The sequence below is a fragment of the Falco punctatus genome, assembly GCF_963210335.1.
Source record: "Falco punctatus genome assembly, chromosome: 3".
Taxonomy (NCBI): Eukaryota; Metazoa; Chordata; class Aves; order Falconiformes; family Falconidae; genus Falco; species Falco punctatus.
In genome coordinates, this window is record NC_137582.1 from 90,237,164 (window position 1) to 90,260,807 (window position 23,644).

General features: G+C 38.7%; 1 protein-coding gene across 4 annotated transcripts in view; it reads right to left on the minus strand.

Annotated features, from left to right (window-relative positions):
* The window catches only part of PIGN (phosphatidylinositol glycan anchor biosynthesis class N), a 107,017-nt gene that overhangs the window by 24,678 nt on the left and 58,695 nt on the right, over window positions 1-23,644 (minus strand). For all 4 annotated transcript variants that reach the window (XR_013926471.1, XM_080377809.1, XM_080377808.1 and 1 more), the window contains 8 exons: window positions 20,485-20,563; window positions 18,054-18,236; window positions 14,626-14,762; window positions 13,498-13,597; window positions 13,276-13,368; window positions 11,797-11,888; window positions 6,165-6,276; window positions 103-211 (listed from right to left, as the gene is read on the minus strand). Coding sequence is in view for 3 of the 4 variants with exons in the window: in XM_080377809.1 (XP_080233935.1) it covers window positions 103-211; window positions 6,165-6,276; window positions 11,797-11,888; window positions 13,276-13,368; window positions 13,498-13,597; window positions 14,626-14,762; window positions 18,054-18,236; window positions 20,485-20,563 (905 nt within the window). In the remaining variant the exon portion in view is untranslated. The remainder of the gene's footprint in view (window positions 1-102; window positions 212-6,164; window positions 6,277-11,796; window positions 11,889-13,275; window positions 13,369-13,497; window positions 13,598-14,625; window positions 14,763-18,053; window positions 18,237-20,484; window positions 20,564-23,644) is intronic.

Here is a 23,644-nt window from a genome sequence, read left to right on the forward strand (position 1 = left end):
CTGAAGAACTATTAGTCAAATAAAGGAAGTGTCATCACTCCCACCCATCCCCGAACCCCACAAACTATCAGCATACAAGTTCAGGAGGGAAGATGTTCTCACCTAGAGTCATCCAGCTAGTAATCTGATTCAACACAGGCAACCCCTGTTTGCTCTTCAGACTGTCATGGGTACTGCTCACAACATATGTTGAGAGTGCAATACTCAACATCTAGAAAGAAGAAATCAGACAATGAAACACAATGTATGGATCTCTGCCAGCTCATACTAAATATGTAAATACGCTTTAGAGTTGTATAAACACCTCATCTGAATCAACATAAGAAAGGAAGTCTGATATGTAGTGTTGAGTGGTTTTAGTTTTTTACAATTTAGGCTTTTTAAAACTTCCTTCTATGCTTTTATTTTTATTATTCTTACTGTTTATTTGTGCTATTTTTAAACAGTTTAAACAAGTGCCCTGGATCACTGATTTGACATGACAGGCTCTTTGTCAAGAGTAACTACTAAAATGCTTGAGTAAACCACAGAAAACATATGTTGCACTGGTCCTCAAACAGCAGCCACCAAGAACTAGCAGAACCTCTGGCTTTGCTGCAGGATCAGGTACAGGGTGGAGGGGGAGTAGGTAAGGCAAGAGCTTTGCATGGGCAGAACAGCTCCTGTAAGAAAAGACAGCAGCAGCAGAGCAGACTGGAGGTGGATTTTGAGAGATGGAAAGAAATCGCAGTCTTAGCAGACTGTTCAAATGAAAATGTCTGAACCACCTCAAGCAAGGCCCTCTGCCTTGGAGAAGCAGTCCTTTTTTCTTGACTAATTCAAGAGACACCATTCAGACATCAAATGGGTGCAAAAAACCTTAGGAAAATTACCTTAGTTATTTTTGAAAGATTACAATTATCCAAGAAAATACTTGAGTCAAGCTTCCAATTACTGCTATTTATTCACAACTCCGCAGTTCCACTAAAAGGCAAATCAAGCATGCACAGTACTTTGCCATTAGAAGACATAATTGCTGTTGTGGCTTTTTGAGTGCAAAGAAGCTACACTGTTCACATCCGTCACTTTTTACCACATGAATAGCTGCCATTCCCCTGCCAGACGAAGTGATACCTAGCGGTACCTGCTCAGAGGATATACTTAGCAGTCAGCATCCTCTTTTGGCCCAGTTTCACAGGTGTTCAGTGTCTGCTGCTTCTATTTAATTTCAGGCCACAGGAACTTGTCACCGGTATTTCTGCGTGACGTCAGTAAGATAGGTGAAAGCATTAAGCCTCCAAAAGCTCAGGGAATTGCTTCCTTCAGATCTCTGATCAGGTCTCTTTGGGATGCTTTTGTTGTATTCAGGCCAGAACTCTCCTCTTTGATACATCTTTTCAATGTCTTTAAGTATCATGAGCTCTGGTAATCCCTCTGCTATCCCTTGGTCACTGGAGAAATCACTCTGCATTCACCTTGTGTCATCTCCCATAATACACCTTGTGCCTTGGAAGACTTGTGATGACCTGGGCACATTAGTAGACCCAAGTTACTTCTTATAGATTTACGTTAATTTCCAGGGAAGGAAGGGCTCAGCATCTGCTTTCGAGACTCCTGTGTTCATAGTTTAATTAATGTTCAAACTGTTCTCAGCTTTCACCAACAACTCCAGGACTGTGGAAAAGCACAGAAGTAACTCGGGGATGCAAACTGAGGTCTCCAGCTAAGAATCTGTCTTCTTTCCCCCTTCACAACCTTCTTCGAAGTTAAAATCTCTTATTTAAAGAGATTGTTCTTAAAACACATTAAGAACAGGCCTCTGAGAAACACACATCTGTAGGTCACAGCTACAAGAGGAAACCAAGACTGACATCTGCAGTCCCAACACCTTTTCACCAGCAGCTTTGGCTGCCCTCCTAAGCATCTAATGTAGCCACCCACAGAGAGAACAGCAGGAGAACCAGCATCACAGGCTGGACCCTATACAAGGCTGGCTGAAAGCATTCTTCCTGTCCGCTACTTCCACTAATATGACATGGATTCCTACTGTTTAATTCTCCTCCAAATTCTGAGAGGAAAACTAATAATCTGACCACCTTGGATCCACACAAAGTTCAAGTCTCCTGGGCATAACGTGGTCCAACCCTACCAACCAATGGAAACCACTGTGTTTTCAGTAGTGCAGCAGAAACTGGGCTTCACCTACGAAACTGATAGCAAAGAGAAACTGGTGTTTGCTCCAGCAAAAACATTAAGTTGTGCAGTAAGTACTGCATCAGTCTAGCTGATAGACTGATCACGTTCATCCTGTTTTCACCATTCCTGAAGCCTTAATAACTTCTTGAAGATCATCAGATTATTTAGGTTGGAAAAGACCTTTACAATCGTGGAGTTCAACCATTAAGCCAGCCCTGCCAAGTCCACCACTAAACCATGTCCCTAAGAACCACATCTACATGTCTTTTAAATATCTCCAGGGATGGTGACTTAACCACTGCCCTGGGCAGCCTGCTCCAATTCTTGACAACCCTCTCAGTGAAGAAATATTTCCTAATATTCAAACTAAACCTCCCTTGCCTCAACTTGAAGCCATTTTCTCTCATCCTATCACTTGTTACTTGGGAAAAGAGACCAATGCCCACCTCGCCAGAGGACAGAATTAACATTAACCAAAAGACAATTCTCTCCTTGCCACAGCAAACAAAATACTGAAAAAAGTGTTATTCCTGATTTAATGATAACAAGAGAAAACCTGAGAAAGTTTTTACAGTTTTCAGAAACTGAGGGTGTTGATTAGTATCTCCTGCCTCAGGCAACCAGTACATGTATCAAAAATTCAAAATTAGGTCTAAACATAACTGAAGGTTTTGTAGCAGAAATGTAAATTCTGCTACAAGTTACTCAAGCTTGCATGTTTACTTTTTAAATTGTCTTTAATTATATAATTTTGCAAAAAAATCTTTTTTATCATGCTGTTTGGTTGCCTGGGACTTTTTTGTTTCTTTAAGGCTAATGCCCATGTTGGAATATGTAGTGTGTAGGTACAAAATCAGTGAATAAATGAGTAGCCTGTAAATGGCCTCTCAGATCCATACAGGTATGTGGTTCGTACTCGTTTGCTAAGGTGTACACTCTGTCCCATCCATGGAGAAACCAACACAAAAATACATAGTTCAGGATTGGATGAGAGGGAAATTACCTTTTCTGTGAGGGACTACATGCAAACTGGTAGCTTTTTTGCCTGCTCCAATGGTCTCTAACAATTCTGGTTTCTTTTTGACCAAAAGGAGAGCAATTAATGTAATGGAACAAGCTTTGTTCCTTACCAAGCATGATATCTTCTCTACAGGCTAATTCCCAGATGGAAAAGGAAGCTCACTTGGACAATAAAGGAAGTTATCTTCAGAAGAGAAAAAAGATTCATCGGAAGGACAAAGAAAAGCCTAGGTGATGCTGAATCCTTCTTTTTCTGTGACTGAAATAGGAAGAAAACTGAAATGGGAAGTGTCATTATTCATATGCAATTCCAAAATAACTTGTGAAGAACGACTGAGGGAAATAAGAACTACTTGAACCTTTGGGATATATTATTTGATTTCCTGTATGAAAATGGATCTCATCCCAAATGACCAGATGCAAAAATTTGATGTGAACTGAAATAGAAGATTTAAAAGAGGGTTCTTGCACACAGACACTATCAAAACAAAGAGGAAAAGGATTTAAAAAAAAAAAGAAGAAAAAAGAAATAAAAGTCAAGGAATCCCAATCAGAGATCAGAGAAGCTTGGCCAGATCAGTAGGCTAAGAGGTAACAAATTAGAAACACGAGCTAGTCCTCCATTGTGTAATTCAAAGGCTTTTAGCCAGAGCTGAACCTATAAACAATATTAGCAGAGTGGCTAAGGGAATCCCCAAGGCAAACCATAACTAAAGAGTGTGAGGAAGGGACACCACATTTTCCCTTCCACTTCAGTCAATGCTTGAGAGGAAAGTGGCACACAAAGACAACAGACCTGTAGCAAATTAACCTATCTTCTTATTCCCCAAAATGAAGAACCGTTAACCAGTCTTAGTTTCCTGCCTACAAAGGAACAATGTAAAGAAAGCTTACGTGGAGGGGAGCTGCAAAACCTGCTTTCAAGAAATCCCTTGTCAGATGTAAAGCAGGAACCCGACAGTGCTTGTGTATATGAATGTCAGTGCCCTGATCGCTGTCTGTCACTGCAAAATTGGTATGTTTCGTTTCATCTGACTAGAGGATTCATCTCACCCTTAAAACTGCCTGGGAGTTGTAAATCAAAACTGATGCACTCAAATTGCTCCAAACCAGCACCTCGTAAGATTACCCCCTTCCCTGTCCCCACTGAAAATTCCAACTCAAAAGAAAAAGCAAAAGGAGAATAAGAGACTTCTGTTGCCTAGAAATACTAGTCTTCTGACAAACATTTTCCTTTTGTATTCCTGTTTCAAACTAACTAAATGCAACCAACCTAATGTCAAAACAAGTTATTTATTTAGAAACATGTGTAATACCTCTGCAATGTTCTTTAATAATGTCCCCTACCAATCTTTTTCTGACTCAGAGCATGAATGGTGGATCCCATGTTTTCCATTCCCAAGTAAGCTTCCGAAATAAAAGTCTAAAATGATGTCACTATGGCATAATATTTTCTGATTAAGGAGCAATTTGAGGAGCTTTACGATCTTAAATGTTGGGAGAAAAACAAAGACCTTATTCCCTGAACAAGCAAGCAGAACATTTTCATCTAATTAAGTATCTCAGGACTCTGTGTGTGAATTTCCTGATTCTCTAAAGTTGGCTCAAGAATAATCCAGCATTACTTTTTGACTACAGACCTATTTCATTATTGTGATCATTTGTGAGCTTCTCCACAAAGTCACACCACCTGAGATGCTGCAGCAGTTGTGTGGTGAGCTGACGTTGCCCAGCTGCCCGCCCAGCTGCCCACCCAGCTGCTCTCTCACTCCCCCATCCAGTTCAAGTTGTTTTCAGGCATTCCAGTGAGAAATCTACTGCTGAGTATATGCTGGAAATACCTGTCCTGAATGCTTAGGAAAGGAACTGATACATCTTTTCCACGTGTAAGCTGGAAACGTTAAGAGAAATCACCACCACACTATACATGCATGCATGCTCAGGTATTCATTATTCTCTAAGCATTCATTATTCTTTCCCCTCCTCCTTTTAACCAATTTGAGCTCCATGCCTGAATCACTAATATAATGAATACACTGCTTGGCTCAATAAGAAATTCCAGCGCTTATTAAGTCACAACCAATAAAGCCAGTCCCAAAATAAAACCATTATCTTGTAATAAGTTAAAAAAAAAAAAAAAGGACAGCAGACATGCAAGGTATTATTAGAATCTTAAGAGCTCTCTAGAACTTAATTAGCACCTACTATGAAAAGATCTACCTACTTCATGAAGCTATAAAAATTCTCATCTTTCATCTGAAAGAAGATCTAACCAACAGAAAAGCAGCACAGTATCAATCTCACATTGTTATTCACAGAATCACGGAACGGTTGGGGTTGGAAGTGACTTCTGGAGATCATCTGGTCCAACCCCCTGCTAAATCAGGTTGCACCGAATCATGCCCAGGTGGCTTTTGAATGTCTCCAGAGCAGGAGACCCCACAGTCTCTCTGGGCAGCCTGTACCACTGCTCTGTCACCCTCAAGGTAAAGAAGCTCCTTCTCACATTCAGAAGGACTTTCTTGTGTTGCAGCTTGTGCCTGTTGCCCCTTATCCTGTCACCGGGCACTACCACTGGAACAACCAGAAACTGGAGAGAACCCTCTGAACCAGCGAGCCTGTTCTTTAGCATGCATGTACAATTCCTGCGAACATCACTGGAAGTTACATACACAGACTGAACACAGGACAAACTAAGTAGAGCATCAAAATGTGTATGCATGTCTATGTCTCAATACACATAAATATGCACAGGATGAGTTTTTGGGAACATATGATGATGACATTTAAAAATGCGTATTACTACGAGCACATGGTCCTCCTGAAACGGTCAAGAGGAAAACTCTTAGGAACAATCATTTTCCTCTTGAAAATTGTGGCCTTAGTAGGAACATGTTCTTAGAAAGTATGTAAAAATTTGCATGTAAAAACCCTCTAACATTCAGAATTACTGAAAAGTAGCAACTGACCTGATAAAAATGTACTTTCAGATCTTCATTATTTTTGTACTTATTTCCACTTTTACAAAGAGATGTCAATGAGAAGCAAGAGATCAAGAGAGTCAGCAAACCAGTTGCTATTCTGTAAAAACAAACAAAAGAACAATAAAATCCCAGGAAATATGAAAAGGTTCAAGAAACTTTCATAGAAATGTTCTTCACAAAGATTAAATCATTACAGTGTCAAGACTTCATACATTAAGGAAACTTCAACATCTAGCTTTAGAAATCCAATCCAGAATCAAGTGTGGGTGGTTTTAGTTTGTTTTTGTTTTGTTTTGGGTTTTTTTTGTGGGGTGTTAGTGGTGTTGGGTTTGTTTTGTTTTGTTTGTTTTATATAAGCTTGCCATCCACATATGCAGTTATGCTCTTTTCATGGCAGTGGCAAAAAGAAAAAAGTCTCCATTTTGGCCAATTGTCTGATCCGTCGCCCATTATTTTTAGGTACTTTCAATGACCTCCAAATGATATTATGAACAAAACAGTAACAGTGATCAGTGATAAAAAGTTAGTGGCTTCAAGGTCTGTCAGGTTTGTCATCTAACAGGGTAATTGCATCACCACTGCTATCAAATACATAGCTTTGGTTAAATGCAACAGCAAGACTAACAAGAAGATTGTTACTCATCACAAACGCAGGAAAAGAACACCTGCTTGGCATTATTGAGTAAATTGCTAATTATGACACTGTTCCAAAATAATAGACAAGATTCACTGGAAGTTCAATACTAGTATCACCTCCAGTTGTCTCCCTTCAGTCATCAAGCAAGCAGAGGGACTGTAAAGGCATCAGCAGTTTTTGTGTGTATTTCTCTGCCACACTACAACCTTGATATGGAAGTAGTCAAACCACCCAGTTCTTGCTTCCACTTGTCCCTTGGCACCGCCATTGAGAGACTACTAACAAAAATATCTATTTGTAACTACTCCACTCGTGTTTTCTCAGACATTACGCAAAAACGCGCCAATACCACATATTCAGTAAAATAAGGCTATATAAGTGTATCTCAATAGTAATTTTCAAGTAGTGACCTAACCAACATAGGAACACGGTTGCAGGCTACTCACAGAATGAAGGCTGGAAGGTATCTCTGGAGATCAGTCTAGTCCAACCACCTGCTCAGAGCAGTGCCAACTACAGCAGGATGCTCAGGGCCATGTCTAACTGGGCATTGAGTAATTCCACTGACAGAGACTCCACAGCCTCTCTGGGGAACCCGTTCCAGTGCTTGACCTCCCTCAATATAAAGAAAGGTCTTTTCTTATATTTAAATGGAATTTCCTGTATCTGAACTTTTGCCCATTTCTTGTCTCTTCACTGGACACTGAGAAGAATGTGTTTTCTTTACTACTCTCCCAAAAAAATGTATACATTGATAAAATCCTCCTGAGTCTCCTCTAGAATAACCAGTTCCAGCTCACTCAATCTCTCCTCCAGGATAAGCAGCCCCAGCTCTTGCTCGCTCTTCTGTGACAGATGCTCTAATCCCTTACTCATGTTAGTGGCCATTCTCTGGACTTGGTCCAGTATGCCCACATCTCTTTTTCTGGACAGCCCAGAACCGGACACAGCACTTTCAGACGCATCTCATCAGGGCTGAGTAGAGAGAAATAATCACCTTCATCACCACCCTGGTAATGCCAAGGATACCACCAGCCTTTCCTGCAAGGGGCACATTGTTGTCTTATGGGCAAACCAGTTGGTCCCAGCTTGTCCTGGTGCATGGAAATTATTTCTGCTCAGGCATAGGACTTTGCACTTCCCTTTCTTGAACTTCATGACCTTCCTGCCTGCCCATTTCTCCAGCCTGTTGAGGTCCTCTTGAAGGGCTGCATGTCCACCAGCTGTATCAACGACTTCTCCCAGTTTTGTATCACCTACAAACTTCTTGAGGGTGCATTCTGTCCCATCATCTAGCCAGCAATGAAGACGTTAAAATAGTATTGGCCCCTGTACCAACCCCTGCTGTACACCACTAGTGACTGGCCTCCAGCTGGACTCTGTGCCACTGATTACAATCTTTTGAACTTGACAGTTGAGCCTGTTTCCAGTCCACCTCACTGTCCACTGATCTAGCCTTTACATCATCAGTTTGTGTACGAAAATGTTATGGAAGACCATGGTGGTCTATCTCACTCCCTTCCCTGGGCTGCTCTATGCTCTCAGGAATCCCCATTAGGCCTTAGGCTGTGTGCTACGAGCTGGGCAGTAAAGCATCCCTGAACCGTACTAGTAACTAGCACGGCCGAGGTGGGAAACTAATCGGCTGTACGAGAAGCGTTCCTTATCTGCACACCACCAACACCTGACAACCTTGAACATCCCTTAACAAGTTCGGGAATGCTCTTTATTATGACTGTGAGTGGTACGATACCACTGTCAGTGGAATTTAAAAAAAGCCCTCCATTAATTACCAACTCTGACTGCAGCCAGGACAGAAAGTTACCGATGACTAAAGCCAACCATGTTCAAATCTACAAGCAGCAGTTGTAAGTGAGGCCCTTTGAGTTCTCCTGCAGTGGGCTGCAAACAGCATCTGCCTCTAAGCGGGATGCCTCTCAGAGCTCACAAACTCCCAAGTCTGCGATACCAGGAAGACTGTCACCAGAAGCTGACAATAGAGCTTGAGCTGATTTTCCTGCTTCTCAAGGCTCAACCCTTTGGCTGTTGAGAAAGGCAAAGGCATTTGATATATTTCACTGAACCTGAGGGAAACTTTTAACAGGTATATATACCTTTGTACGTATATCTCTATACTTCTATTCCTTTGTCTGTGTGCATGTGTGTATGAATTTAGTAACCTGATATTAAGTATAATAAAAGTATTACCATTGAATCCATAGTTAAACCGCTTCTATAATTTAAGTAAATCCTATTTGATTCACTTTATAAATGATAAGTAAATGATTAAGTGCTGCTAAAATCCTATGATCATCCTTAAATTGTGAATATTCCTTGTATCTTTTAGGCATAAACTGTTGATCAAGTCTGAGATTAGGATTGGATCTAGCTGCACCTAAGCTCTGTCAAGAATTTAGAAAGCAAGGGGGTCCGCTCTGAACCTCATGACTCAATGGGAGGGTCTCCCTTGCCCTTTTACATCTTTACTCAGTGTAAACCATTCCAGCTTAATTTTAACTCGACTCTTCTTTATCTATATACTAAGTAACAGAGTATATACTAAGTAACAGAGTAAACCTTGCATTGAACTTTGTTAAGTTGCACTCCCACAAATTCCTATTAAAACCATTTTGCTCATACCTTTGATGGATTTTCTAAGTGACTTAACCTAAACCACTTGTTCATGACAGAGAATGTATCAAAATCCTTGCTGAAGTCAAAATAAACAATATTCCCTGCTCTCCCCTCACTGGGCCAGTCTCCTTGTCTTAGAAAGCTACCAGGATGGCAAAGTATAATTTCCTCTTCAGAAATTCAAGCTGACTACTTCCAATCACCTTCTTGTCCTTCATATTTAGAAATGGTTTGCTTCCACGATTAGTTGCTAAAGTAGCTTTCCAAGGATTGAGGTGAGGCTTACTGGCCTGTAGTCTCCTGGATCCTCTTGCCCTTCCTGAAAATAGCAATGACATCATCTGCTTTCTTCCAGTCCTCAGGATCCTCTCCCACCAGCCATTGACACAACAGATTATCAGTGACACTGGTCAGCTCCCTCAGCATTCCTGAGTGCATCCCATCAGGGCCCACAGACTTATGCATATCCAATTCATTTAAGTGTTCCCTAACCTGATCCTCTTCCTTTAAGTTTATGTCTTCTTTGCTCCAGGCTTTCCCGCAGGTCTCAGCAGTCTGAAGGGTGGGATTCCTGATGGCCAGTCTCACCAGTAAAGATGGAAACAAACGAAAGCCTCAGTCCTTTATCACCAGGTTCCTGTCCCCATCAACAGCAGGGCTATATTTTCCCTAGTCTTCCTTTTGCTGCTGCACGCTGTATTGTTGCACTTTACATCCCATACCAGATTCAACTCCAAGAGCGCTTTGGATTTCCTAACCTATCCTGCATATTCAGACAGTGTCTCTATGTTGCTCCTGGGGCATCTGACCCTGCTTTCACCTCCTATATGCTTCCTTTTTATGACTGAGTTGAATCAGAAGCTCCCTGTTTATACCATACAAGTTTTATTAATGTGATGAAGAAGCCTTGATGTGACATATAGTGCCACAGCTCAAGAACAGATTTAATAAATGCATCCGTTTCTCACTGGCACTCTAAACTCTTCCTTCTGTATCTTCTGTCCCAGCATCTCCTCATTTTCAATATCCTGAAGCGTCACATATACATATATTTTAATTGTTCCTTCAAAACTTTTTAGCTTCAGAAGTCCCTTGCCAAGATTCAGACAGGCACAAACTGTTTCAGAGGTACAATGTTTTATTAGAAAAGCAAAGAGAAAGATGTGCAGCTTGGGTAAGGTGAATGTAAAGAAGTGTCAGGGAGGAAGATCTCAAGGTAATTTAATTCCATTTTTATTTCTAAGCTGTGCTCAAATGTCCTAAATAATAAAAAGAATTCAGTTTGGACCAGCAGAAATATATACACGTGCATATACAGTTGATATACAGCTGAGAGGCTGTAATACAGTCAAAGCATGTATGTCCTAATATTTCTAACATGCCCAAGCATCAAGACTAAGAAGGGTTTTCAATAGCTAGATTTAAATCACAGTGAAAAATATTGAGGCAGAATGTCAACAATTTTGGAAATACGTGGGCTCATAATTCTACCAGCAATCATATATTACTGCTCAAATCCCAGATTTTACTGAGGATCAGGTACCCTGGCTCTGATGGGGCACACCAGGCAGCAGAAAGAGCCGTTGCAGTCTAGGTCAAGTCTCCCTCTGCAGTAACTACAATGAGAACACAAGCCCAGCGCCTTCAGGCTAACCACCCGGATTGCATCCAGATATCAGAGGATGCTTGTATGATGAAAGGGTAGCTCACAAGAGGAGAGGGACGGATGACAAAGATGCACATCAACAACTGTAGGAAATCAGACAAGCAACACCAGAAAACGCAGAACAGAGAAGTGGAAGTCGAAAAAGAAGAGACAAAAAGAGATGCCAAGGAAGAAGAGAGATGTGCCTGTTCTATTTGTTCTGTTTTCCTTAATATCTCTAGGTGCAAAGTGCTATTCAAAGGCAGACTATTTAAAGTTAGATGGAGGAATTCAGAAAGGTGCTGTCAAAGAAAACTGCTTTTGAATAAATGTTCTTATTCATACGTGTCAGTGCTATTTAACATGTATTCAACCCAGTGAAGCTCCTCCTTTAATTATGACCTTTATTTTCACGTAAAATTTGCAAATTTGTTATTCTGAGAAATGTCTCTCTCAAAAAGAAATTACAGAATAACACAAAGAGCAAACGGATGTGGCAAAAGAATTAAAAGTCTATTCTCATTCACATTAGTGAATAACAGAGGTCTTTATAATCGTGTTATTTAAATTCTGAATTTCAATACCTGTCCCAGCCAGACTTCAATAATACAATTCCTCATATCTAGACATCAAAAGGCAGCCTAAATTTTGAATATCAAAGAGGGAAATAAAAAAATTAAGGAACAAAATGAGATTCTTACACCAGAGGAATGTTTGGTTCTCTTCCTACAACAGGCATTAAAGGAAATATTGCCAGGAACACACAAAGAAGAGTCCAGATCAATGCTCTTGTCTAAAAGAACAACAACAAACAAATGGGATTTTTTTTGGAGGTCACATGGACAGACAATTGTCTAATCAGAAAAAAATACTTCAGTGAATTACTAACAGCTACTAGCATCTCCCACAGGCAAAAAAAACCCTGCATCTATCAAGAGTAAAATTAACCGAAGAGCACAGGGCCATTGGTATTACACCACTTTAATAAAGAAAATCTCATTTACACAGCTGTCAAAATCCTATCAAAGACAACGAGAGTTAAAGCTAAGCTTATACTTAAAAGTACTTTTTCAAAGCCTGGCTTTCACAGACGTTGCAGTCACCAGGAAGCTGATAAGTAACCTTATGGAGGAAAGGAATAAAACTAATCTCATCAGAAGTCTGCAGCAGCTAACTAACACCTGCTCTCTGGCAATATGGTAACATTTTCCAGACTTTGAATCTGAATGCTATTTGATTTAACACTGTAACTGTTTAAGTAGTTCTCTAAATTCTTTGCTAGGAGGAAAAAACACAAACCTATCCCAGGTAGTTTATTCTAAACACATTAAAAGCTATATAACTTGAAGTTTTCAAGCTCAAGTCAGATTCAGATTCCTGAAAGGAAATTTTCAGTGCTACAAAACATCTTTTGTGTATAATTAGCTTTAAGACAAGTTACTTGATTACTCAAATAGAATTTTAAAAAAATTTAAACAAACAAATACAAGCCTCCATATGCAAGACTTAGCAATTTTACTCACTTTTTTTTTTTTTTAATTAAAATGTTAACGTTACCCCAGAACTCTAGGTTTTAGGTATCCTGTGAAATAAGAGATGTTTGAATAAACTAATGCAAGAAATGACTCTTATATTAAAGGTTGTGCCACTTCACATCCATATCTACAAAAGTGAAGTTTTTTCCTAGGAAAAATAATACAGAAAGGTAACTCTGAGGAACAATGTGTGGCCAGCTGATTGCAGACAATAATGAATTGAGAAGTGTTTTTCAGTTATCTTCAATTTTTTTTTCAATAAATGATCATATTACTTAAATGGTAGCACTTTCACCAACTGTGCATGTCAACACTTAAGTCACTCACAATTTGATAAATGATGTGCATTTCATATGATTTTAAGTCAATATTTTTTTAGTTATCAGTAACAACAGAAAACTGACAGCTAACTCATAGCTACCCCAAATTCTTAAGTCGTCTTATTACTTATCTTGTATAAGAGATCTATCCATATCATATTAAACTGCCTTGCCTTGCTACATGATGCTGAAGACAGAGATTAGAATAAAGCATAAGTGAACAATAATCTAAAGCAGCATTCCAAAGAGACCAGCTCTAACATCCTAAGATGCAATCAGCTATTAGCCTTCATAAATGCTCTTTTTAAAAAAAGCAATACAGTACCTTTGCTTGAACCCACAGCTGCGTGACCACTGGCCAGCCAGCAAAGACAAGAAGACCAACAGTAAGTGTAGAGCGGTAGAAAAAGCTGAAGACCTGATACAAAAGAAAAAATCCAACAGAAGACTGAAAAATAAGCACGTTAATAAAACTTAAAATTCCCCAAACAGGTAGAATGCTAGCAAATGAGATACCCTGTTGATACATTATGGATAAAATACTTACAAGTATTTCAATTCCCAGTGTACAAACCAAGAAGAATCCTATAGACCGACCAACATGAAGTGACAAGAGATTTGCGGCAAGGCCTTGAATAACTGGAAGTCTGTTCAAAATGATGGAACAAGATAATGATTATTTAAAAAAACCAGAAACGCAGGACTTTACCACTGAAGGGCAAGGAGGGGGTCAGAGCATAAGAAATGTTTCAGGTGTTGCTGATCCTGCCTGCTGTTCAGAAATAAAGCGGGTGATGGCCTGAGGCTCCTTCTGCCCAGCTTTACTTGATATAAAACCTACAATAAAACCCTCCAGGTTTTTCCCTCCCATTTCTGGCACATCATTGCCATTATTTGGACAAGTGTCAGATTATTCTTTATCTAAATTGACTCTGAGTTTATGAACATTTTTGGTTATGCTGTGCTTAATGTCTGTCATAACTGATGAAACATTCAAAGCTTGTGAGAGGAAAAAATCCCCAGTTAGTTTTTCCAGTGTTTTATGAGGCAGCTCATTATCCAGCTGCAGTTGGTCCCACTTTCTCTGAATAATACAGAGTACGGTATCTACAGAATTGCCAGTAGATCAGGTAAGTTACAGGAAATCAGAAGGTTACAAGTATTTTTGGATTTGGAGTAAAAGGAGACCGAAACAAGACAGATTTGTCTCAGTATCAGAGCACAATCTTCAACATGATTAGCGCATGTTCTCCAAAAGCAGCTGGAGTTCAGCGTACCTGACACTTTGCAGGATCAGACTACTTCAAAATTACTGAAGCAAAGGAACAGTCTGTCCCATCTTACAAAAGAAGTCAGCTCCTACAGGTTTTTGCCCAAGATTTTAGCACCCTTTTACTACAGTTCCAAGAGTACTAAAACATTTTGTCTAGGAAAGACATTAATTTATTTTCGCTAATAGAAAAAATACCTTCTAGAATAGGCAACTGTATCAGTCAGGCTGGAAACTATGTCAAGTGAAATATAAACCAGAGTCCTCTGGAATGTCTTAGGAAGGTTAATAAAATTATATCTACATCTTTCTCCCAAACTTATAGGAAAAAAATAATTATCAACAAAAAGGAAGCACAGACCTGGTTTTATAAAAAATTTTTTGTAAAATTTATTCTTTACTTACTCTCTCACAACTGCATACCATACTGGTACTGGCAAGAGACAGTATACATAGTAAGTCCAAGGACATGTTTGAATCAACAGGAAAAAAGCTATTATCATTCCAACAAAGGCAAAACCGTAGAAAAGAACAGTAGATTCCTGAAAAACAAATGGTTGGACAAACATTCCTGAAACAGCAATAAAATGTTTTAAACTACACACTATTTTGCATTTGTTAGTTACACAGTAAAGCAAATGTTATTTTAACACAGCCACTCAAGCTGTCTTGTACCTATTTACACAACTCTGGCTGCTGTTTCCAGCCAGAGGAAAAAAATAAAAAACAACCAACAGTGGGATTTGAAGATCTAATTCTAAGTATGTCTCTACATAAGGTCCTGCAGTAAAATCTGCACAGGCAAGGCACACTTGTACAATGCACGCAGTGTTATTTATGTTCAATGGGTACTTGAAATCCATTGGAAATTAGATACGCTAAGGGTCTTAGGAAAAAGAACTCAAATTTAGATTCTAAGAAAATACTTAGATCGTAACCTTTTGAGTTCAAGTTTACAGCATCAAAACATTTAATGAAAATTCCATTAGCGCATGTTTCTCCCTCTTCCTCCAAACATTTGTAAAAGAACCAATTAAATTAAAAGATAAAGCATTAACTCCTATCAGGAAAATACAAATCTTCAGAATCTAGGGTCAGTTACTGAAGCAGACTTGCAATCAACCTTCCACAGGAAAGACGTCCTTACTCAAATAACCTACAATTCCAAAATACAAGAGGGCTATTGCTGCATAGCACTAAGAGGTTCCCAGCATAGCTAGGACTATTATTGTATTTAATCCCAACCTACAACACCAGCTTTAGGCTTTTCTAAAAAGGAAAAATAGATAAATAAAGATATGAGATTAGAACATTCTCCCTACCATGTACTCAAAGAAACATGTTCTCAGACTGAGAAAACTTTAAGGAGGAACCTCAAAGAGAGAAAGGAAATATTTAAAATGGGCAATCTCCGCCAGGTAGGCTAGTCCTTAATCATCACGTAGCAGCAACCTCTTGTTTGTGCAAGGAGGAATACTGAACAGTCACTCTGCATCTGCCTTTCACTTGGTCACTGAACTACTCTTCCTTATTTAGGGACATTCAATTATTAGAATTACTGCTAACGGAAGATTATGTACAAATTTTAAACAAAGGCAGCTTCAGTGACTGAGCAGTCTTTAGTGTATTCTGTAGGTAATGACTGAAGACACAGCTCTATATGAACGTCTGTTTCTTTGAAGGAGTTACATAGACAGATATGTGACTATGTTAAATATGCTGAGAAGCAAAAGACATTCAATTCAAAAAGACATTCACATAAACAGGTTAACATTTTTTCTCCCCTCCTCATAACTGACATACAACTGCCTTGATCTAAACTGACAGCAAATGCAAGTTCCAAATGATTTTTTAAATAGAATTTATGCTGATACGCCATTAAAGAAAAAAAGTGTCACATACAAAGCTGACCTAATGCAATTTGGTTTTATTGGTTTTATTAGTTTTAAATTTTATATTTGCTGACATATAGAAAGAATGAATATGCATAGATATGATATGCACACAATATAATTTATCATTGAATGAGTAAGCACATACAATCAATATTTCATTCTGTATAGAGACATAAATATTAGAGTCCAATAAAGTTGGTCATGCACTCAAAACAGAAACCAGATTTGCATTTTCTGTGGTTGTTTAAAAATAGATTAAAAGGTTAGGCTGCTTGCTAAGCAAAACACCACACTACTCTAAAAGAAAAAGAATATTCATATGCAGGGTAAGCAGCCAAAAACTTTTGAAGATGATAGATACAGGATATGCAGTTTCATTTTTCAGAGGCTCCTTTCAGATTTTATAAGGCTGTGCTTTGCAGAAGACTATTTGTCAATGGTAGATTGGTTTCTCAGCAAAATTCTTTAAGCAGCTCCAATATTAGGTATAATCCAAATAACTTCCATAGTTGAAGCACTAGCCTCACACCGCGATTCCCTAAGTATTTAGGAACACTAAAAAAGGTTTCTACAGAAAAAAGGCCTCTTACTAAAACTGAGGAGAGAAAGTCTATAAACAAAGAACTAAGAAGACCAATTATTTTTCTACCAGTGTGACTAGCATAAAATTTGTCTTCAACAAGCAAAATCAATATACCAAATGAGAATGTGATGTCAACTAAAAATGTGAAGATTTTGCTTAATTTTGTTACTAATATGCCTGATATTCCATCTATTTATTGTAACTGTTTTGTCCATATCTAACACAACTTGTATCTTGGATTATTTCTTCTCAGTTATTTGATTAAAGAAAACGTAAATCATGTAGTACAGCACTTATGAATATTTTCCATTTCTATTTTGTTTGATCATTTTCATTTAAGGCCAAGACTATCTCATTTCAGTGAGTAGTAAAAACCTCAAGATAGTATGATAGGAATTTTCTCAGATTAATATAGTGAAGCCAGTAAAGATACTAAGTGAGTGCTCACTCTCCTCTATATTACCAAATGAAACAATTCCTTTTATTCTGAAACAAATTCTTGAAGTTTGGGAGCTTTCCCCCCCACACACACAGACACCCCCACAAGGCTTTAATCCTTCTCTATTGAAATGCTAGCTTTTTGCCTGTTCAGTTTTTTGAGGTATCTCTTTTCCTGATGAATGACTGAAAGTAAATGAATTTCCCATGGTTTTGTACTTTGTGAAAAATCAAGCCATGATATCTTGTCAAAAAGAGCTTCCTTCATCTTTGACATCTACTGTTGCACCCTTCCAAATCACACAGAGCAAGAAAGCAAGCTGACCTGTGAAACCACAGCTCACCTTTCTATTAAAACAGGTTATATGTTTTAAAAATGCCATGATTGGACTGCACAGCTTCTGAAAACTGACTTCACCATGTCAAAGAGGACAGGAATAAAATAAATTACACGCTCATGTTTTGGGGGCCCTACAGTAAAGAACAAAAATCAAAATGGAACCTTGAAGTCTGTATTCTTCCAAATAAGTATTATTACAACAGACTGCTGACTTACTACAAATAATGCTGAAAACTGACTTCTGTTTAAAGACAGATCCTCTAATAGTTTTAAATCCTTGTGTATGCTTACACTTGCATTAGCACCTAGTAAAATGCAAAGCTATAGGAAGGAAGAAACTGAGAAAGCAGTATTGCATACTCAGACTTACACAGCTTAGGAATACTGATCCTAATAAATGGACCAAACAGTAACACTATGTAGGATTACATTAGCTAGACAACTCCACAGCTTGCCAGTTTCCACATGTAGTCAAAAGAAGTGGAAAGTGTGCAATTTGTCCTGGACAGAGAGACTGAGCATACACGTAATGCTGAAAACTGATAGAAAAAAAAATCATTGCATTTTTGTGACCTACCTTATTATGAGTCTGGACAGTCTTGGTCAAATTGGTATGAGTCTTGATAATCACCAAAATCACGTAAGTTGTCCAGCCCACAAAACTCGTTGCAATACTTAGACCCAGGAACAATCTATCATAAGTATGGTAATATGACAAGCCTTCCAGAGAAAGGTTAATCAAGGTTTTGCACAGAGATACCTAGAGGTAGACAGACAAAACATACAAGCAACAGTTTAGAACAGTGTAGAGCTCCGTTCCGCAAACTGACCTAACAGGAGCTCAAGCAATTCCGCCACTCCAGGCACGCGCATCTTCTCTGCACTCAGGTATACTGCTGTGGCCAGCACCAACTGCTGGCAAACACACTGCTTTGGACTGCTGCTGGACATAAAGTCAGCCATCACTTGGCTCCTTCACCATCTTCCCTGGCCGTGACAGTGGTCAGATGGTGAAAGCTACACAGATAGCACACCTTGAACATGACTGCACACCACATGGTTTCCCACAAGCATTTGACCATCTTTATATATTTTTTTTTATATATATATATAAATTACAGTATAAGTGACCCCCAAAAACCCCAGTCATGTGCTTCTGAAGGGTTACAACGTTTACACAGGAAGACAACTATGGATGCACCTGAAACACTGTCGCACTCCACAGCCTGAAATACCCCCTCTTGCTGGTGTTTGATGTCCTCCACTTCAGTACTACCTGATATCCCCAGCTTTCTGCCTAAGCACCAGAGGTGAATTAAGAGACTGAAGCAGAGCCCCAGTTTCATTCACAAAGCAGCTGCTTGGGGCTCAGGATGCAAATCATCTAGACACAAGAAGGGCTGTACGCAGTTTAATCACGGGTCCCCTTACTTAGTACCTCCACTGGGGAGACACCATGATAAAGGCTTTCCCATCATCAGTGTCTTTCCTTACACAGAGGTGGGCTGACCCCTGTGATTTACCCAAAAATGGGAAGCTCAGCTGTGTAATTTGTGGTCACCGAAGATTCTCTGGTGATTAAAAGATCTGTAAGGTAGAGTATAATAAGAAGTCGAACATGTGAGACAATGGTTCTTCATATGTCCAGGTATCTAGGTGGGACTTAGAAAAAAATAACAGAAAAAGATGTATCAGCTACAGAAGAGAACAAAAGTCTGCCAATGACCAAACTCATCCAAAAATCACATCATTCCTGAGGATAACAATTATGCATATTTGCAATACAAAGAGCTGTGGAGTTGAGGAGGCAAAGACTCATCTATACTTCAACAGTTGGTAAGGCACCGACCTTTCTGCGTTGCGATATAGGAAGGTGAGGATAACCAGGGCGCAAGCCCTCTGTTAGTGATCCAAGAGTGAACTTGAACACATAGGGCACTCAAGTGAACAAGGGGTAAAATCTATACACAACCAGCAACACAAACTTGCAGATTCTACTGCTGAAATGTATAAAAGATCTCCTATAAGTAAATGTGTGACAGTCAAACAGTAGTATGAGGAGACTAAAAAGAAAACCTGCTCCCACAGCAAAACAGATCCATTGATTTGAACTGGGCTATTTCCAATTTACAATGAGGTAAATAAAAAGGCATGAGGTATAAAATAGACTCAGCTGTCCTGTGCATAAAATAGTAATTTATTACCTTGAGAAACATATTAGGGAAAAAGAAAAGCTGAACCCCAACATATAATGGAATTATTCTTTGATGCATCTGGCAGGTTAAATGCGATCAAACATATTCAACTTTTCCATGTAGTTTTTAACACAAAAGTCAGTGACCAAACTAAACCTGTTAAAATGAAAGACGACTTTGTATCATTTAGCTCTACAAATTATTTCTGTGAATGTCAGAATACAAGCACTGGTGAACTACACCCATCGAGTACCCTGTTACCCAGTGAGTGGTAGCAAATGCTTAGGAAAGTAATACTGGAACTGGGAAGCACAGAACAATTTCACATATGACTTCCAGTCTCTGACAAACTGAAATGTGAAATTAAAAACAAGAACAGCAGGTTCAGGTAAAAGAAGAAAATAAAGCATGGTCTAGCTGGTGGAGCAAGACATCGTACTTTTTTTCATGCCACTAGCAGCCTAAGAAGTGTGAACATGAGCTACATTCCACAGTTTCTCTCTCAATTTACCCTTATCTACAGTGGAAAATAAAAACATACGCTGTGTGTTAGTATACTATGGAATGGTAACAAGCAGTTTAAGCAGCATGAGAAAAAAATACAGCAAGCCAGTATTATTCATTAGAATTGATGTCAAAATGAAAAATTTTATATTTACAGTGGGATTTTATTTGTGTTAGAGATGTGCATCATAAGTAAGGAAAAAAGTTTTATTTTCCCATTTCATTTCAAGTCAAACAAATTAAATATTTACATATAATAGAAGTTTCTGTAAGAAGTTTCTAGAAGACATATAGCAAAAACAGACTTACCGCTTGATCGTACTTCTGCTGCTGAATATATAGTCTTGCTTTCTTTAAAAAGTTGGTCTGTTCAGAATCAGAAAGTGCTCTGCACAACAATATAAAGAGATAACATTTCTTTTCACAATCAGAGGAAAAGCAGAAAAAAATAACTTTGTAATAAACAAATTACTCTGGAATGAAACATACAAAATATTCTGAAGTTTATTAGAGGTAATTAGGTAATTGGAACTAATCCATTCCTCTACATTTATCTTCACACTTCTGTTAACACTGCTGTTGTCTAACTTATCCCAAGACTGTTGCATTAAGAGACATTTATGTAGGTGTTCCCATCTAATACTGCTGAAAGTCATCTCGCTTGTGCATTATTATTGACCATCACTCTGGACAAGAAGCACTGCACATAAAATAATTAAGCAATTTAACTGATTTGATAAATGACTGTAAGCAGTTCATAAGGCTGTCAGCATAGGATGAATTGTACAGGTTCCACACTAACAGTAAATGATGCCTAACAATCTTCTCTTGAAAAATAAGCTTGTCTCCTGTTCCACAGGGAGTTGTTAGCAGAGTCCCCAGAGCAGGGGATAATGCAGTTACCTGGCTACACCAAGGTCAGTGATAAAAATCTCTTTCATATTAATGAATTTGATGATCAACCTAAAGAATTGCTACAATTCTTCCCTTACAGAAAGTAGCAATGCAGAGAAACAAGCCAGTCAACCAACCTCCACGAAAGGGAGAAGAAGCCATTTTTCCTGTACTATTTTTTTTCCAAGGAAGACAGCACGCCAGGGGATCCCAGGCTTACCTTGGGCAAGTTATAAGCCACAACACAGTTACTGTCACTCTAGGCACGGTCACAACTTTCTGATAGCTGATGAACAGTTTTCCTTCACGCCTTCCACAACACCGCTGTAACACAGCACCATCTGCTCAGCATCCCCAGCACATGATGGCCCACCACCACCATCGCTTCCCTCACACACGCTCCTTCACACGCCTCATACACAACCACCAACTTCATGTCTCAGGCTGTGCCAAATCAGGACCAGCCCTGGGGTCTCCTATTATTTAAAATCAAAAGGAATCACCTGAGCGGTCACTCAGCTGAACCACAGGGGCATGTCTTGATCTCAGGCAACTACAGCATGGAAATGCTCGTTCCTGCAGTTCCCAAACACTTGGGAACCACTTCTGCCTACAACCCAGAGGCAGCTGATACATCAACAATACATATAATCTTTTAAGCCCTGAAACATATTAAAAGGATTCTGTGCCTGAACAGCATGAATTTTTATTAATAACAACATCCTGGCGTATTTTGACACTGTTTCCTTGAGTTCAGAACACAGCAGTATTATAGAAAAGTCTTCTAAAACATTGGATAACAGCAGCGGCAATGTGTCTTTCTTTTGAAGAAGAGTACATGAAATAACAGTATTAAAAAATGTTTGATTCTCTTCAATCTAGAAAAGAATCAATGGATGGTATCTATAAACAGGTAGGAAGAGAGAGGTCCTGTCAAAAATGAAGGAAGAAAAAGATGATGACAAGGCGATGGTGTTTGATCACCTTAACTTTGGGTGATGAACAGAGGATTTTAAAAAACAGAGCTGAAAAATAACAGAGTGAATGTTGGTTGTTCCTGTGCTGTCATGACACGTCCCTATGAGAGGCAACCTTACAGCTTCACAGACTAAGGGCTACCAGCAGGCAGCCAGCAAGTGCACCCCGAGGCTGATGATGACTCAAATTAGAATCAATTCTTCAAGTAGGTGAACCAGAGCCAAGTACTGTCACCAGGAAACCTCAAACCCTCAAGTTTGCTAATTTTTTTTGGCAGAGGAAAGGGATCAAAACACCAAACCAAAGGGGGAGTTTTCACCATGTTGTGGAGATCAATGAGGACAAAAAAGTATCTTAGTTTTTCAGAAAGGATTTTAAAAAATTGGGAATAAATACTAAGCAGCTTTATTTAGAACTTAAATACACCCAAGATGTTCCTGTGCTCACTGTCCCATTTTTACTGTTTTACACATACTATTTTCTGTGGATTTTATTCTTGTCACACTCAAAGCAAATCTTTACCAGGCTAAAATTATCTTTTGCTTTGTATCTTTAGTCATTTAGCTATAAACTCCTTAATTATCTTTTTACTCTCTATGAATCATTTTATTATTAATGAACAATAGGTTTTACCTATTCCTTCTTAGATGACAGCACCTGGGATCTCTGTACATGGATGGTATAACAGAATAAATGGGGTTTTTAAACAGTAAGGCTTCAGTAAGTCAAATGCAGGAGGCAATTATTTCATCAAATGAGGTTACCATTAGCAGGTGCATTGTTAATTTTCAATAGCTAATACCGTACCACAAATTTTACCTTACTTCCTTATCCATGTTTTTCAAGATGCTGAATTTACAATTGGCTACAGATTGTTTTTGCAAAATTTATGAATTCCACCAGAAACTAATGACTGTTCATATATAACCATATCAAAATGCAAATGCCATCCTGAATGCAAGGGCTAATCATCATCTTAAGGTATTTCTTGTACCTGTATGAAGCAAAAAACCTCAAAGAAGTGAACAGAGAAATTTTTATACCTCACATCAGACTAGAAAAAAAGAGAGTTACCAAATACGCTGGTTATCTCTTGGTTAGGCAATGGGTATAGTTTGCCATAAGCAGTTTATCACCCACTGAGGACTAATTCACTTCCTAAAGCTGACACAGTAGACAGGAGATTTAAAAAGAGCCCCTTGCTAGGTGTAGCAGTAAGAGTAAAAAGACAAAGCTGAGCCATGAGAAGCAGAAAGTTGCCTAAAGAAAGAAACCAGGAACTTTAGAAATGGTGATTCTATAAAACCTACAAGACTCACCAAACAACAAAATCACAAGGAAAATTTCAATCTGAGAAGCTGAAACATGAACTATTCTTGGTACCACTTAAATTTTAACTTAAATTCATTAAACAGTTATGAACACAAGACAGGTAGTGTTAGAAATGAATAAACTGATCAGTTATTTCCCTCTGGTTTAGTATGCAAAATGCCAGAGGCAATACTAGTGTGGCACTTAATGCACACATCCATGCAATTAGTATTAATAATAATGAAGCGAATTTACATTATTAGAAAGATGCTGAACTCTATAAAGA